The sequence below is a fragment of the Mastigoproctus giganteus genome, chromosome 9 (assembly GCF_048544385.1).
Source record: "Mastigoproctus giganteus isolate SK-2022 chromosome 9, ASM4854438v1, whole genome shotgun sequence".
Taxonomy (NCBI): domain Eukaryota; kingdom Metazoa; phylum Arthropoda; class Arachnida; order Uropygi; family Thelyphonidae; genus Mastigoproctus; species Mastigoproctus giganteus.
The window spans coordinates 157,097,632-157,114,375 of NC_143583.1; the positions used below are offsets into that span (position 1 = coordinate 157,097,632).

Consider the following 16,744-nt stretch of genomic DNA (forward strand, 5'->3'; position numbering starts at 1 on the left):
CTTATTAATTAAAATAAGTAATATAATATATCAAATCAGGATTTTGAAATAAAAAAATGGACAAAAATCCATAAAAACTTTGTATTAGACTGGTATTTGGTCACTAACAGGAAACCAAAAATATTTCATATTTACAGTTTTAACAAGTAAATAATACATAACATCCCATTTTTTTTTTTTTTTTAATTTGTTAATAGCAACGTTTGCTACTCTGTTAATGGCAAGTAATTTCTAGAAACATTTGCGAAGTTTTTATTCAACAATTTTCTTTTACACGAACATCATACAAACCTTTCCTGATGGTTACTAACATATGCTCAACAGAATACCAGTTCTATACCAGCAGGAGAGTGTGAATTTCTGTGCAAGGGCCAGCCAGCTAAAGTAAATGTTAGGTATATAGCAAAAAGGATACCAATTATACAAAGTATATCAAAAGTTAAGATTTATGGAAGCAGGAGAGACGAGGTTAATTAACGTATAACATACATTTGCAACATAAAATGAGGAATGGATTTAAAAAAATTCAGAAGAGAGTTAATGTCTCCAGCAGAAATATAAATTGGTAAGGAGTGATCACTGAGGGTGGGGGTGGGGGTGTAAAAGCAGTATCTGATTTACATAAAACTTTCAGATGGTAGTAATGGTAACTTTGGGGGGGTAGGGAGTTTGGCAACAAAAGCACAGTTAATTATACATGCAACATAAATAATTTTAACGATAGGAAAATGCTGTCCAATACTTCACACTAAATACAGCACTGACAGATTGATCAGTCAGTCTCTCTCTCTCTCTTTTTCTCTCTCTTCCCCCCCCCCACCCTTTCCTTCAGAGCCAGTGAATTCAAGAGTTCCTAAATCACTTCACATACTGTTTTTATTTACTTATTTATTTTTTCACAGTAACTTTAGATTAAATCGGCAACATTCATTGGCATTTCTTCAATTTGTGTATTGTAAAACTGCTCAATATCTCGGAGGGTTCGCTTGTCATCTTCTGTAATGAAATTGATGGCTACTCCTTTACGACCAAACCTGCCTCCCCTGCCAATCCTAGAATTAAAACAATTGAAAAAAGTTTGAGTAGCAAAATTAATCTTATACGAACAAAACTGAGGGGAGATACTAACCCCAAGTCAGAATGAAAATAAATAAATATAAATTTTTTTTTAAAAATAATCCATTTTTACATTATTAGTTTTTCATTTATTAATCTTTTACTCTAAATTTTTAGAATGTAATATCCAATATTATAGGAAACACAGGACAATATGAAGTCACCCAACAAGCAAATACTTTACTGTTAATCTAAATATACTGTACAATTTAATTACAGTTAAATTTTTAAGAAGTATAGGAAAGATGGGGCAATTTCATATTAAGAGGAATAAAGGCACTTGAATTTCCAATTTTGTGCATGCTGCATTTATCTTTTCTGCATATTACGCTGTGGAGGGAACTATCGTATTCAACTAGCCCTTAGACTACGAGGCCAGAGATATGGCATGGCACCTGATGGGTGCCAATTTTAGTTTTAAATCCTGGAAAAAGCATCCCAACGTTCTTGAATTCTACGTAGACAATACCAATATATTTCATCTTTTCTTGGTGGACTAAATACTTATTTAACTTTTTATTTTTTAAATAAAAAAAAAATAAATAAAAAAAATAATTCTGAAAATTAAAAATCATGTTTTAAATACAAAATATAGAAGTTAGTCTAGTTCATTTTCCAGTTGAAAAGACTTGAACATGTACATGCATATATTTCTGCTCATTATGTGTACACATACCTTAAAAAAATATATGTGTGTGTGCGCGTGTGTGTACCACTCTTCACCTCCATTTATAATTTTTTCTAAATTTATTTCAAATTTGGTGCACCTTCACAGCATGCAAAATTTGATACCAATATATCATACTTCCCACAGAGTAGTAGCATCCATCTTAAGTGAATATTGTTTCATTTGTGCCTTTATTTATGCAAAAGCAATAACAACTCTTTCAAAAATACCTGAGTCCATAGATGTTCACTTAATGGGTGTGAAAAGGCAAGTCATCCTGAACTTTAAACCACATAATTTAAAACTTCGTAGCAATGTCTGTGCCTACTCCTCACACAAATAGGAGTTTTGCATAAATGTCTTGTGGCATGGTGACAAGTGCGCACATTTAATTACTCTCTGAAAACTGTAAAAATAAATTTCCAGGAACTACTGCAGTAGAAGTTTGACTATAGACAATCTTTTACTGCAATAGTTGCTGAATTTTTGTAGTTAGGAACAAAAAAAAAAAAAAAAAAAGTTCAGATATTTAATCATTAATTAACTGGTAATGCAGGAGTGTTGTTTTGAGAGGCATTTCTCAGGTTCCCTGCCATCACTAAAAAGTTATAAAGGTTCATGCTTGGCATGAAAAACTCAAATAAATACCCACATGAGCAAAATTACTACTCATCCAGGTACCCTACTTGTGCCAAAGAAGCTTTTGTATTGGAGTTGGCCTACTATAATCCAATCATTTTCATGCACTAAGGTACAGATGCAATCAGCAAGCTGAGTTTTGAACATAGGATTAAAATCTGCTGAAATTTGTTGCAGAATATTGGTTTATTATGGTGGAGTGTGCATAAGTCATTGGCAATTCTATAAGTTGGTGAATAAGTTTAAGAATGGTCCTGTGTTGAGTATTCTCCTCGACTGGAGCAAGCACATCAAAAGTCATAGCAGTGGAAGAACTCTTATGAGGAAACATGCACGGTAATGTGAATGTATCTGATTCACATAATGAATCAGATACAGGGGATGAAGTTTGTGATTGCCAAACTTCATATATATCTAACTAAAGTATATTATAATCTTTTCGTATTTTCTAGTGTCAAGTACATTCAGTTATAGAGCAAGGCTACCAAGTCAACTTTGCTGTGTTGCAGAGAACAGAGTAAGAAGTAGGTAGATATTCACTTAAAAAACCCCAGAAGTAGCCCCAGAGAAATGTACCAACCGTGTGGTACTACACTTAGGGTGGTAAAAAATGAAAAAGACCTGGGAATAATTGTACAGTCAGATATGAGGTTTTCTGAGCAGTGCAGACAGACTGCCAGAGCAGGTCATGGGGTGTTGTCAATGATATATAGGAATTTAGCTAGTAGGGTAAAAGGAGGTGATTATTGCTTTGTATAAGGCAATGGTCAGGCCATGCCTTGAGTATTGCATACAGGTCTGGAGGCTTCATTTTTGGAATGTAGAGTTGCTTGAGTGTGTACAGAAGGCAACAAGATTGGTGAGGGGAACAAAGGGGGTTCTATCACCAAGAAAGGCTTAAGTTCTGCAAATTGCAGTATCTGGAGACTAGGCACCTGAGAGGTGATTTGACTTAGCAGTATAAGGCCTTGAATGGGTTGAGCAGGCTCAAATCTGATGGGATTCTTCCTCTTGCTCAGATTACGAACCTGAGGAGACAAATTCAAATTGAGGAAAGACAGTTGTCAAACAGATGTGCGGAAATTTTCCTTTAGCCAGCGAGCAGTTGATTGCTGGAACAAACTTCCATCTGTCGCTGTAGAAGCTGACAGCATAAATAAATTCAAGGAGGAACTGGACAAACTTTTAGAGGGAATGAATGTGTTTAATGGGTTCTTTTTTGGCTGATGCTACATAAGCTTGCTTTCTTGCATCACATGCCTCTATTACTACTACTACTTTTGTTTTGCATAAACTTTGTACACTGTACTCAAAGGCAGATGTGAAATTAGGATAGAAAAAGACATTCCTACTCTCAGGCACTGAATAGAACAGAATTTTGAAATATTTAGTATAAGGAAAGTAAGAAGCATATGATTGAGCACTATATAAGTTCGTACTCAAGGTATCTGTAAGTGTAATTTCAAGTTCATGCTAATGACAGCCCTGGACGTTGGTTACTAAAGTTAATTGGGGGGGGGGGGATTGTACAATCTTTGTGTGTGTGTGTGTGTGAGAGAGAGAGAGAGAGAGAGAGAGAGAGAGAGAGAGAGAGAGAGAGAGAGAGAGATTTCATAAACCAGTACTGCTGGACTGGTCCAAAGGATAAAGTACTTGCCTATAAAATAAATATAGTTTAGCTGGTTTGAATGTTTTCTCTGGAACGAATGTTATGAGGTTGCAATTGTCCAATACTTTTTAAGTATGCGGTATAAATAGTGAGGTATGTCAGCATAAATACTAGTGTACACTGTTAAGTACTATACTGGAACTAGTATGAATATCACACAAAATGAATGATTTTGTAGGTTGAATAATGACATATATAGTTGATAGTTATAATGACATACAGTCTGGAAATATGCAACACAGAAAGAAATATGTTTAGAGTTTATTAATAGAATACAATGCATAAATGGCATTTCCCCCCCCCTGTCCTTGTGTGGTTGATTAGTTTTTTAATAGCATACAACTTAGGCCATTATGCACTAAGTCCAAAAGTCGTTATTTGGTTTTTAGGAGCATTAGCAACTAAGGCCATATTGCTCGGGAGATATGCGGTGGTCATTCCCTGACCTTTCCGCATCCTCCATATTTGGTGGCCATGGGCTTGAACCCTGGTCTAATCAATCGGGGTTGTGCTACGCACTGCTGCTCCTGCCCACCTGGCTACGGAGGCATCCCGTCCAAAAGTAAAATGTACTAAAAGTCAGGGGTAACCAAAAGGTAGGCTACCACATCAAACTGTATAAAAGTAAAACACAAGATAAAAAAAATAAAGAAATGAGTGTATACAAAGACCTACATTTAAATGGACATTAAGTATACTGATAGTGATTTTTACACTCCTTGGATCTGCATTAATAAAATGGTTTTAAGGCTAAATTATTAGAAAATAAGTTATAGAATGAATAGATAATCAGTTGATGAGTCTAGTACAGGTTGAGTATTCCTAATCCGAAATGCTTGGGGGCCAGAAATGTTTTGGATTTCGGAACATGGCAATGGTGAAGTTTTAGTAAGGTGGAGATAAAATTTAGATTTCATGCAAAAAATTCAATTTTATTTACCAAAGGGGAAAAAAAAAAAAACATTATGGTCTCTGCTTCCAAAAGAATATAAATGCAACAAAAAATTCCTTTTTATTTACCATCTCGAGAAGGAACATCACAAGAGGTTGAGTGACCAGGAACTGGGTCCTTCAGGGATGAGGAGACATTGTGCTGAATGGCCTTTTTAAAAGTTTCTTCCAGAGTCACTTGCCTCATTAACAAAGGTTTTTGTTGTAGAAGTCTATTTTATAAACTGACATTTCATGTTCTGTAATAAAAGCACACTTCTCTAGTCCTTCAATGAGTTCACATTTTTTCCTATAGGTATTTTTATTGCAATGTTAATGTCATCTTCATTGTCACTTTTACCAAGATTGCCTTGATTCAGAACAGTTTCAACTATTTCACCATCAGTCACTGAATGAATCACTGGAGCCTCATTATCAATGTTAAAGACTTTCTTCGATATCCACTTTTTACAGCTTACTGACAGACTCTGAAGGCACTGTTTTTGCATAGGTAAGGAGTTCAGACATCTTTTTCTCAAAATCATTATCTTCTTCATCACATCATCATCATCACCACCATCACTGAGCATAGTCGCAAGTCAGAGGTTGTGCCAGCCATGCATAACTGTGTCTTTAGTCACTGAGGTCCAAGTGTTTGCAACAGCATATAGGGCAACCCTCACTTTAAACTCCTGGAAACCTTCAACACCTCTGTTCATTGCTTCCAGCATGCTATTTAAGAAAGTGTTTTTATATTTACACTTCACTGATCTAAGAATACCCTGGTCACATCGCTGAATTAATGGTCACATTTGGGGGAAAGTACATGACATAAACATTATTTTTGATGAGCATAACAGTTTTCAAGAAATAAAATCTTGCAGTCATCATCCAGTCCAGCTTCCCTGCAGTGAGCATGAGCTGCTGCATTGGTACATCCCAGCACAGCTAAGCTGTCCTCGGCATCCTTAATTCCTGTTGGGGGTGTCTCATTAGCTACAGTTAGTGTCTTCCTGAGGCAATAACGGCAAAAGAATGATGTTACATCAGCATTATAGACTTGTTCTGCCATCAAATTTTAAGCAGTGACCTTGGCAAACTCGTCAATGAATTTCTCCGCTGCCTCACGATCAACAGATGCTCTATCACCACAAATCTTGAAACGTTTAATGTCGTGTATTTTCTTGAATTTCTGTAACCAGCAATATTCACAGTTCACTTCAATTTAAATTCTTTATGATAGATCGTTGCTTGTTCCATGATCAGCTGACAGATAAGTGGCATGTGTTCACTGCACGCTGATGGATCCACTCTTTCAAAACACAATCGAGATCTTCATTTTTAGCTTTATGCAGTGTTTTTCTATGTTTCATTAACTTCTGTTCATCACTTTCAGCATAGAACTTGAACAGTTTATTGTTCTCTTTCTTCAGGTTGTAGATGGTGGTCGTTCCAACACCAAACTCTTCTGAAAGATGTCTCACACTTACACTGCTGCCCGGTTTCTTCAATAAATTCACTTTATGTTCCATAGATAAACTTAAATGCTTCCTCTTCTTCTTATCATTGTTACCAGGGGTATCAGGTTTTTTTGACATTTTCAACAATATCTTTGCACTAAAGAGCAGAGAATAAACTAAACAAATGGTGAGTAATGGACAGATACCTTGCATTGATGATAATTGGTGCTTTACTGACATTAACACAATGATTACAGCTATTTCCCACCAGCACTCCCAGTGTTCAGAACTTTTGAATATATTTCAAAAAGTTTCGGTTTTTGGAGCTTGGCGGTTTTTGCAACAGCGTCTAGGAAGAACAATAGCAGATCCTATGATTCCTTGCAACTTCAAACCATCCATGTAGACTGGCAAGAAGTCAATGTTCAGCTCGGTATGCTAAGTAGAGCTGTAAGTATACAGAAGATGGAGTGTCGAACTTCCCCCGGTTAAGGAAGAAGTTGCGAGCAGGGAAAAACATACAAGTCAGGTTGGAGGAGGTAGCTTTGAAGTTGGACAACCTTGTCTACCATGATATGTAAATTCTTGCACAGCTCTTGAATATGAATACGGAAAGAAAAATTGGCAGATGACAGGTGTTTAAGAGATTTTCTCAATGTAGCTGTAAAATTGTTGTATGGCTTGTTGATGGTGTTTTCAATCTGGCATATAGTCTGATGGTGGATCAGATCTAGTCATTGAAGTGGGCCATTTCTGGCAGAAGCATATGGTTGGGAGCCAGAGTCAAGTTTAGAGGAGACAAGAACATGGTAAAGGTGTAGAAGGTCACATCGATAAGCACTCCCATGAAAATGAGGAAAGGGCACAAAGAACGTTGAGCACTTTTGTCCTTAGCTGTGGATATGTTGGGGGGGGGGGGGAGAGAAAAAAAAGTCAACTTCTTGTTTAAAATAAGTCCCAGGAATTTGACTCCTGCTACTACCGGGATGATAATTTGTCCAAGCCTGATTCTGGGTCTGAATGAAATTCTATTTGTGACAGAAGTGTACAAAAATGGTCTTCTCTGACCGACCTTTTGCAGTTGCCTCATATTGCATGAATATGAGAGTCGTGAATGGATACTTGTGAAACTCCCTCCTCTTCGCAAAATACTCGGGAGAGTTTGGATTCTACATGAACTCAGAAAGAGATTAGATAGAAAAATTTTAATAAAAACAGATTGATGACCTCTAAGGCTAAAGTCGTGGAGATCTTAAAATTATGCCAAATTATCAGGCTTTGTCATACACTTTTGATGATAAAAGAAAACTGACAATAGATGCTGTGATTTAATAAAAGCATCACAAACGTACGTTTCTAATGTAATTAAATGATGCAAAGTGGACCTGTTTGTTTTGGTAGCCACACAGTTCTGGAAAGGAGACTATTTGCTTCCAAATACTATTCAAGGTAGGCACTAATGATTCTTTCCAAGATCTGCATAAACAACTTGTCTGTGCAATGGGATGATAGTTAACTGGTTTTATAGAATCCTTTTCTGAAGTTGGAAAAGACCAGGACTACTGGCCCTTGCCAGGAATCCAAAAATTGTCTTTCAATAGACTCTACTGAATAAGATTATGAGATGATTCATTAACTGTATTAATAGGTGACCTGTCATTTCATAATAGATATTATCTGGCTCAACAGCATTTAGTCACAAGAGAAATAATGCTACTCTCAGTCCTTGTGTAAAGGGCTTGTTATATGGTTCAAGACATTTTGAAGAAGAGGTTTATCTGCGTTTCACTTCTCTTTAAGTATAGAAACTCTGGGGAGAATGTTGTCATTGCAGAGATTTCGGCAAATGTTTCCAATGCAACTGCAGCTGACTCTGCAATTAAATATCCATTATGCTCTCTGATCACTGTAATAACCCCATCCCTAGCCTCAGACTATAAGGATAGGAATGGGGCACTGACATGGTTAACCTTTCAGATGAACCCACTAGCTGACTGATCCTGGGTGAGCATCCTAGGACCACCCATCTTGTTGAAACTAAGCCTATGATCCCCTTTCCAAATTTCCACAGGTTGCAACACATGTCAAATACAACAGATTCCTATGATGTTAGCCTGGAACCTATGCTGTAGGTATTAAATTCGAGTGATGTTAACCAGGAGATCCCCTCACCCTATACAGGTGGCCACATCGAAGGGGTAGTTGGGAGAAAAACCACATACCACTAGGTAAGATAGACTAATGTGGTAAATGATTGAATAAGCTTGGTGTTCTTGCTATGACAAAGGGAATCACTTAAGTCCGAAAAGTGAAAAGGGATTTTTTTTTTTTTTTTTTTTTTTTTTTAATAACAGGAATGAAAACATTCCTATTATTTTTCTTATTTATCAGTATTGGCATTTTGATTCAAGGCAGCAAAGCTTATACAGCATCAACAACAACAAAAAAAAACCCATATTTGCCCATTGTTTCCAATAATTTTTCTACACCTTCATTCCTTAAATTTATTGAAACTACACACCTCCAGAACACTAGGTGGAAGTTTATTCCACAAACTGATCACTTTGCTGAATGCAAATTCCCACACGTGTATTCTACTGATATGATTTACCACTTTAAATTTGCCTCCTTGTGTACTTTATCCCAGAAACAGTACAGATGCCATCAGAATTCAGCTTACAACTGTTGTATAAATTTGAGCAATATGGCATTAGGGGAAGGTAGTAGTAGAGGCTTGTGATACAATAAAGCAATTGCTTAAAAAAAAAAAAACCATTTCGCACATCCATTCCCTCTAAACGATTGTCCAGTTACTCCTTGAAATTATTTATGCTAACAACTTCCACAACAGATGTAAGTCTGTTCCAGCAATCAACTACCCGCTGGCTAAAAGCAAATTTCAGCACATCTATTCTCAATTTGAATGTATGCCCCCTCATGTTTGTAATCTGAGCAAGAGGAAAAAATCCCATCAGAAATTAGCCTACTCAACCCATTCAAGGCCTTATACACCTCAATCAGATCACCTCGCAGATGCCTAGTCTCCAGCCGCTGCAATTTACAGGACTTTCTTGGTAAGAGAATCCCTTCGTTCCCCTCATCTTGTTGCCTTTATCTGTACTCGCTCAAGCAACTCTACATTCCTCCTAAAATGAGACGTCCAGAAATGTGTGCAGTACTCAAGGCATGGCCTGTCCATTGCATAATACAAAGGGATAATCACCACCTTTTCCCTACTAGCAAGATTCCTATATATCATTGACAATACCCCATGATCTGCACTGGAAGCCTGTCTGCACTGCTCAGAAAATTTCATATCTGATTACACAATTTAACTCCCAGGCCTTTTTCATTTCCTACCCTACTAGACTAAGTGTAGTACCACACAGTATGTTTCTTTGGGTTACTTCTACCCATATGCAATACTTTGCATTTGTCAACGTTAAACTTAAGTTGCCATTTCTCAGCCCAAATTACCAAATTTTCTAGATCATGTTGTTGTAGTAGCACACTGCCATTACTGTCATTTACAACCCTGGCAATCTTTGTATCATCTGCAAACTTCGACATTAAGCCTGATATACCTTCATCAGTTGATAAATATACAAAACAACAGTGAGCCGAACACCAAACCCTGGGGGACTCCACTAATAACATTAGTCCACGAAGAGCAGCATCCAATGATTACCGTTCTGTCTTCTCTCACTCAATCACCCTTATATCCATTGTAGCAACTTACCCTTAATACCACACTGCTCCAATTTGTATAGTACACTTCCCTGCATAAAAGTGTCAAAAGCTTTCCTGAAATCCAAGTATATGATATCAAAATTATTTTTTTACATCCAGTTCCTTTGTAACCACATCATAGTATCCAATCAAATTTGTCAGACAAGATTTTCACCTTAACTAACCCATGCTGTGTCTAAATTATTACTTGTCTAGTCTTGTCTAGATGAGCCTACAATGCATCTTTAACCAGTGACTCCATTATTTTCCCTGGAACAGAAGTTAAACTAACTGGTCTATAATTACTTGTGTCATCCTTTGATCCCCTTTGTGAACTGGGGATACATTTGCACGTCTCCAGTCCATGGAGACTTCCCCTGAGTCAAGGATACTCTCATAATTATGGCTAAGGTTTGCTTACTTCCTTTCCTGCCTCCTTAAATATAACTGGATAGATCCCATCCACCCCAGGTGCCTTTCTTATGTTTAACTTCAACAATTTCGACTCCACTTTGCTCTCAGTTATTAAAAAATCATTAAGCACCCTGTTACAGTTTGATAAACTGGCATTTTCCTCCCTTAATAATTCCTCATGTGTGAATGTACATACTCAATTCATATTATCAGCTATCTGAGCAGGATCATCAACAGTTGAACCATCGATATGAAGTGGACCAATCTGGTTCATTCTCATCCTTCTACAGTTTATATAACTAAAGAAGTCCTTGCTGTTTTTCTTAGCATCCTTTGTCAAAGATTTCTCGTAATCTGCCTTTGCTCATCTAACTTCCTTTGTGACTTGATTACAGACTAGTTATATCTATCATAGGCTTCTGTGTTGCCTGATCATATATTTATTATATTTATTAAATTTATAAATAATAATTTATAAATTTAATAATTTATATGCATCCCATGCATTTTTCTTCTCTGCCACAAGTCTCATTAGTTCATCTGACATCCATTTGGGCCTAAACCCTGAACAGTATTTCTTAATTGGTACGAAAGGTGTAGTAGCTTCCACAATTACTTCCTTGAATGCTTCCCATTTAGAATTTGCTGCTGGTAACATCAGTGTTCTCCCCAGGACCTGTCAAATGGGGACACTCCCACTGAATTTAACTGACTGCCCAACTAAAATTTAAGTGATTCTCTCGGTACCGTATTAATTCGAACATACCATGCAAAGTTTTTTTGTCAGTAATCTCTATCATGGAAAATTCTTCCCATCATTCCATCAATCCTCAAACATTTTCCATTTGCAAAAGTACACTTTTAATTTCCGGAGAGAGAGATGCTAAATCAATAAACAACACTGGCTCTTTCACAATGAAAGAGATGCTTGGACTGCATTTGAACTGAACAACTTTTATAACAGCTTATGCCATCAAAATAACAATGTAACAATACTCACCTATGGATGTAATTTTCCCTGTTAGTTGGCAAGTCATAATTGATTACCAACGAAACTTGTTGCACATCAATACCTCTTGCTAAAAGATCTGTCGTTATAAGAACACGACTGGATCCTGAACGGAATTCACGCATAATAACATCCCTTTCTTTCTGATCCATGTCCCCATGCTAAAAATAAAGCAATCAGTTTATATAATTAGTACTTCAAGGATGTAATATTTAGTATTATCTTATTTAAAGTGTTTTAAATTTTCACCAGATATACAATTTAATGATGCAGAAAATGTCTGGCAAGAAGGTTCAATGGAAGTTCAGCACAACTGAATAGAAAAACTATTAAACTTTATTTTTTATGTTCTTTGTAAGAAAAAACAATCACCATATAATGGAGATGAAATTTAACTTTAAATTTTAATTAACTATACATTTTGATTTCTCAACTAAATTGTTGATATGACTTATCCTTGCGGTAAGAATAAATCATAAAAAATTAAGAACAGGCAGTTCAATTATAGAGAAACACAACTTCACTGTGTATGAAGAAATGAAACCAAAATCAGCTTAATTCAAAAGTATCAAAGTATGTAGTACATGACACTATTGAGCATATCTAGCAAGTAAGCAGGAAAAATTGGTGTAGAGGGAATGGCTAGTGTCCTCTGCACCAGATGGCAGCTCTTCTGCAAAATAAACACTGGCTGTGGTGAAGTGGCCCAAGCATGCTGATCGATCATGCTTTGTGTATTGGAAGGTCAAGATTACCTTCCGATATACAAGCAGGTCAGGGTTCTTAATTCCTATTCCAGTTCCATTGATATATCTTTATTCACCCAAGCTAAAGTCAAGATTGTTGTTAATAAAATCAACAACGCCAGCTGTCCTGGTTCAGTCTGCCTAGGTAGAATTTTAATTAAACAATTCCATAAGCTATGTCCAACTGCTGTTTTAAACCTCTACAACAAATGTCTTATGGGGGAGGTTCATCTGTTTGGAAAACTAATTTGCTTTTATTTATCTTACTTTTATAAGTAAGATGTTTTGGCCACGAGGTATGGGATTATATGTATATTACAGATAATGCTGTTAAACAATGGTTGATCAACCAAAATTAGAACAAATGCAACACAGCATTAGGATTAAAGGTGTACAACATTTGCTATATATTTAATTGGAAGTGTTCTTTCAATATGTGACTTGGCTAGTCACATAGATTTGATACATTATTCACAGATCAGAATATGTTCAATTCTTCCTGAGACAAGGCCAAACTGAGATCCATCCATCATGGCATGGCATCTCCACCTTCCTAGCTGAATGACACACTAATTTAGGAGTTGCTTTTGACAGGAAGCTCACATTCAATAATTATCTTGATCTCATCACAGCAAGAATGCAGAAATTGAAATGAAATGCAAAGCAGCATCTGCTGCCCCACTACTCTGAAGCGACCGTTTGCACAGGAATTCTAGTTGCTGAGATAGATGGACTGAATACAAGCACAGGGTCAGAGCTAGTCATAGCACTACCAATCTAGCGACTGCAATCAGCATTTCCAGATTGCCAATGAGAATAAGAGACATTGGGCTAATAGCTACTGTTAAACTTCTTGCTGTTACAACTGACATTTCCCATGTATGAAACTTCTACCACTGGAGAAACTCCATCTGTGTCACAAACACCAACTGCACGTCACAGACAGGTTTATTCCAACTCAGTTGCTTAGCGTGGTCCAACAACTGAACTCTGATTTCGCCAGATTCTCCAAAGAGCCAAGGTATCAAAAAACAAAAAAGGATGGTTGGTTGGAAAAGGATCTTCGATGAACTCAACCTTGAAGCTCATCCATGAATTCTTATCCTTAAGATACCACTGCACTAATGCTCTTTCTGCTGGTGATAACCTGCCACTTCACTGGTGAAGAAACTATAGGACTTCAGCAAACATTACATGCTCTGTATATAATACCATCTTAATTATGTAATATAATATGTAAACAGTTACTGTAACTTAACTGTATATTATGTGTTTGTTGTATGTTGTTTAATTATTTGTGTTAACCCTTGGCCATGACTATTGGGCTGTGATGGGTACTATTGCTATGTTTCCTTCTCCACAGTCTTTGTAAAGATAGAAACATGCAATAGAGGATTTTTAATAATAATAATAAAATATAGACTATCACTCTCATTCTTTCATGTTAACTGATGCAAGCCTCCTTAATAGGCGCCTCCGTAGCCAGGTGGGCAGGAGCAGCAGTGCGTAGCACACGCTTCTTGATTAGACCGGGGTTCGAGCCCGTGATCACCAAATACGGAGGATGTGGAAAGGTCAGGGAATGACCACCGCATATCCCCGGAGCAATATGGCCTTAGCTGCTAATGCTCCTAAAAACCAAATAACAACAACAGCCTCCTTAATACATAATGTCTTTTGACATTAACTTGACATTATGAACAGAAGTATACAGTATAATAAATAGTCAAATAGTCAACTAGTCAACTGAAGACTGATCTTCATTCATTCAAAAGGCTAACATCACTTGAAGTTATTACCAAATGCATCTTTGATTATTTTGGTTGCTATGGTGTATCTTCTCTTGTTCCAAATATTGCTTTCAGAAGACAGCCCATGATCAGCCCTATGAAGCATTGCTACATAACTGCTTTTGATTTTATATTAATGAATTACTAACAGCAATTTGTTAGGGATCTTGACAAAACCCTAATAACTATGCCAGAAGTCCTCAATGTGCATAAACTCAGGTTACCAATATGAATATTGTGGGCCTGCCTGTATAGGAACAGACTTTCAATATGGGTAGATGGTTGGATGCCACACCAATAACCTTTATGTGCACAAAACTGTGGCTTGTTCAAAATTCCCAAAATCCACTGTGGACAACACACTGATAGGAAATTTTCTTCACACAATCTCCACACCTAAACATTTCCAGTGTTGTGTAGCAAGATTTGTTACATTGTTGCACCTTCTGTCACAGTTCTAGAGTCTAAGAATATTGGAAATAACACCACTTTCAAGCATGAAGTAGTGTTTCAGTCAGTGGTAACCAGTCTTTCATGGTATAATTAAATAATTAAAAATGGAATGGTCAGGCGCTTATATGAGGAGTTTAAGAAAAACCATATTAAAAGCATGAAGAAATTTTTTCACAAAAATAGTTGTCAGAAAACTGTTCAGAAATTGAAACATTCTATACGTTTTTAAGTATAGAGACAATTTTACTGGAATAGTTTTTAAAATGAATTCTATGGGTTTTGCAGAGTAACTGTGCTTAAGCATATGACAGTTGATATTTGACTGTTTTTTCAGTGTTATTATCATACTTATATATGTAGAGGTCTGAAAAATGGACATATAGAATTCAATTTTCAAAAATTGCATTTAGCATTAAAGGATTTCTGCAGATATTTCAGGCATTGTATCTCTGCCTACTCACAAAAGGAATTCAAAGTAGGATCTCTAAATTTAAAAATAATATATATAATTCCAATAATAATATAATAAAAATAATAAAAAATAAATTAAAAAAACAAAACAAAAGGAATTCAAAGTAGGAGCTCTAAATTTAAAAATATTCTCAATTAACTGGAGAAAAGTTCTTTTAATATATTCTTCCTGGAAGAAATACCGCAGTAGAGCTTTAAAAATGTTTTGCCATTCTGTTTATACATTAACTTATATAAGCCCAAAAATAAATAATTTTTGAACATCACAATTTTAACTATTCTTTTTTTGTTAGTGTTGGATTCCATAGGGAAGACAGATATAATGCCAGACTGCAAAGGATAAATAAAACTGAAAACTTTTTCTAGCTTCTTAAATATAGTTGAATGTTTACTGCAACAGTTTTTAAAGTGATTTTTTTTATGGTTTCTGCAAGAAATTGCTTACAAAAACCTGGTAGGTGACTTGCAGCCATCTCTGCAACTATTTGGCTTTTTCCTCAAGAGTAGCTTGATACTGAACAAGCACCTACACTGTTTCTTTAAAGTTTCAGGTTACTTCTTTTCTTCTCCTACTAGAGTAAAACATCCGTGGTCTTATTCGGGTTGGTTGTAAGAAATCCCCCCCCCCCAGATAGTCACTACACTGTGAGACGATAGGTAATTTCGAACTGAGTATTGTGAAGTGTACCAAATTTGAAATAAACCTGAAAACAGAAGTAACAGGAAAGACTGCTTCTATAGAGATGGGATACATTTAGTACCCGAGTGGTCAGGAGCGGGAGTGCAGTAGCACACGCTCTTTGAGTAGACCGGGGTTCAAGCCCCTGACTGCTGAATACGGTCGATCTGCCAACCTGCACTGGACCAGTGTGGCAGATTATGGTCCATTTCCCTCAGCATGAATTGTTGAGAAGGCTTCCATCCTGCAGTGGGTTGATAATGGCTGCACTTGATTTTTTTTTATTTTAGATAGAAAGGGTGCAAGGATATTCTGATGCTATTGAGGTAATGTTAAGTGGGTAGGAAAACTGCTAGCTTGGGGAGGGGGATTCACAGCCTAACAGATTAACAGTAGCCGCAGGCAGAGGTGGAAATGATTCTTGCACCGCTTCTATTGGAATGAGTAGCAGCCCGGAAAGGGATTTCTGGGGTTGCTGGGGATTTCAGGAACTGCTAAAAGTCATAAAACAAGTAAACACATGGGCTGTATTAGAATAAATCTGAACTGCCGGTTAAGACATCCAAGGCATATATTGTTGGGATATCAGAGACGTGATGCCACTCAGATATAGGATGCAGAATTGGAATTTGGGAGGTACAGTGTGTACAGAAAGGATGGAGAGGATAGGAAGGAAGGAGGGGTTATGCTGTTAGTTAAGAAACACACAAAATCTAAGAGCATAACCCCTCCTCCCTTCCTATCCTGTCTATCCTTTCTGTACACACTGTACCTCCCAAATTCCAATTCTGCATCCCTTTTCCCTTATATCTGAGTGACATAGATGGACAGTGCAATGATGAGTCAGTTTGGTATGATATAAGCACTGGGAAAGTGAAAATGATGGTAGGAGTTTGTTATAGGTCTAACGATTCTGATGAGTACAATGAACAAGTATACAGAGTAATAGAGTGGTCCAGTAGATCAGTGTCT

General features: G+C 36.7%; 1 protein-coding gene across 1 annotated transcript in view; it reads right to left on the reverse strand.

Annotated features, from left to right (window-relative positions):
* Window positions 1–646: 646 nt before the first annotated feature.
* LOC150080837 (eukaryotic initiation factor 4A-I-like) overlaps window positions 647–16,744 on the reverse strand; it is a 241,307-nt gene continuing 225,209 nt past the window's right edge. The window contains exons 9-10 of the mRNA XM_090381904.1: window positions 11,625–11,794; window positions 647–1,052 (exon numbers count right to left, since the gene is read on the reverse strand). Of these exons, the coding sequence (XP_090238030.1) occupies window positions 908–1,052; window positions 11,625–11,794 (315 nt within the window). The 3' untranslated portion in view covers window positions 647–907. The remainder of the gene's footprint in view (window positions 1,053–11,624; window positions 11,795–16,744) is intronic.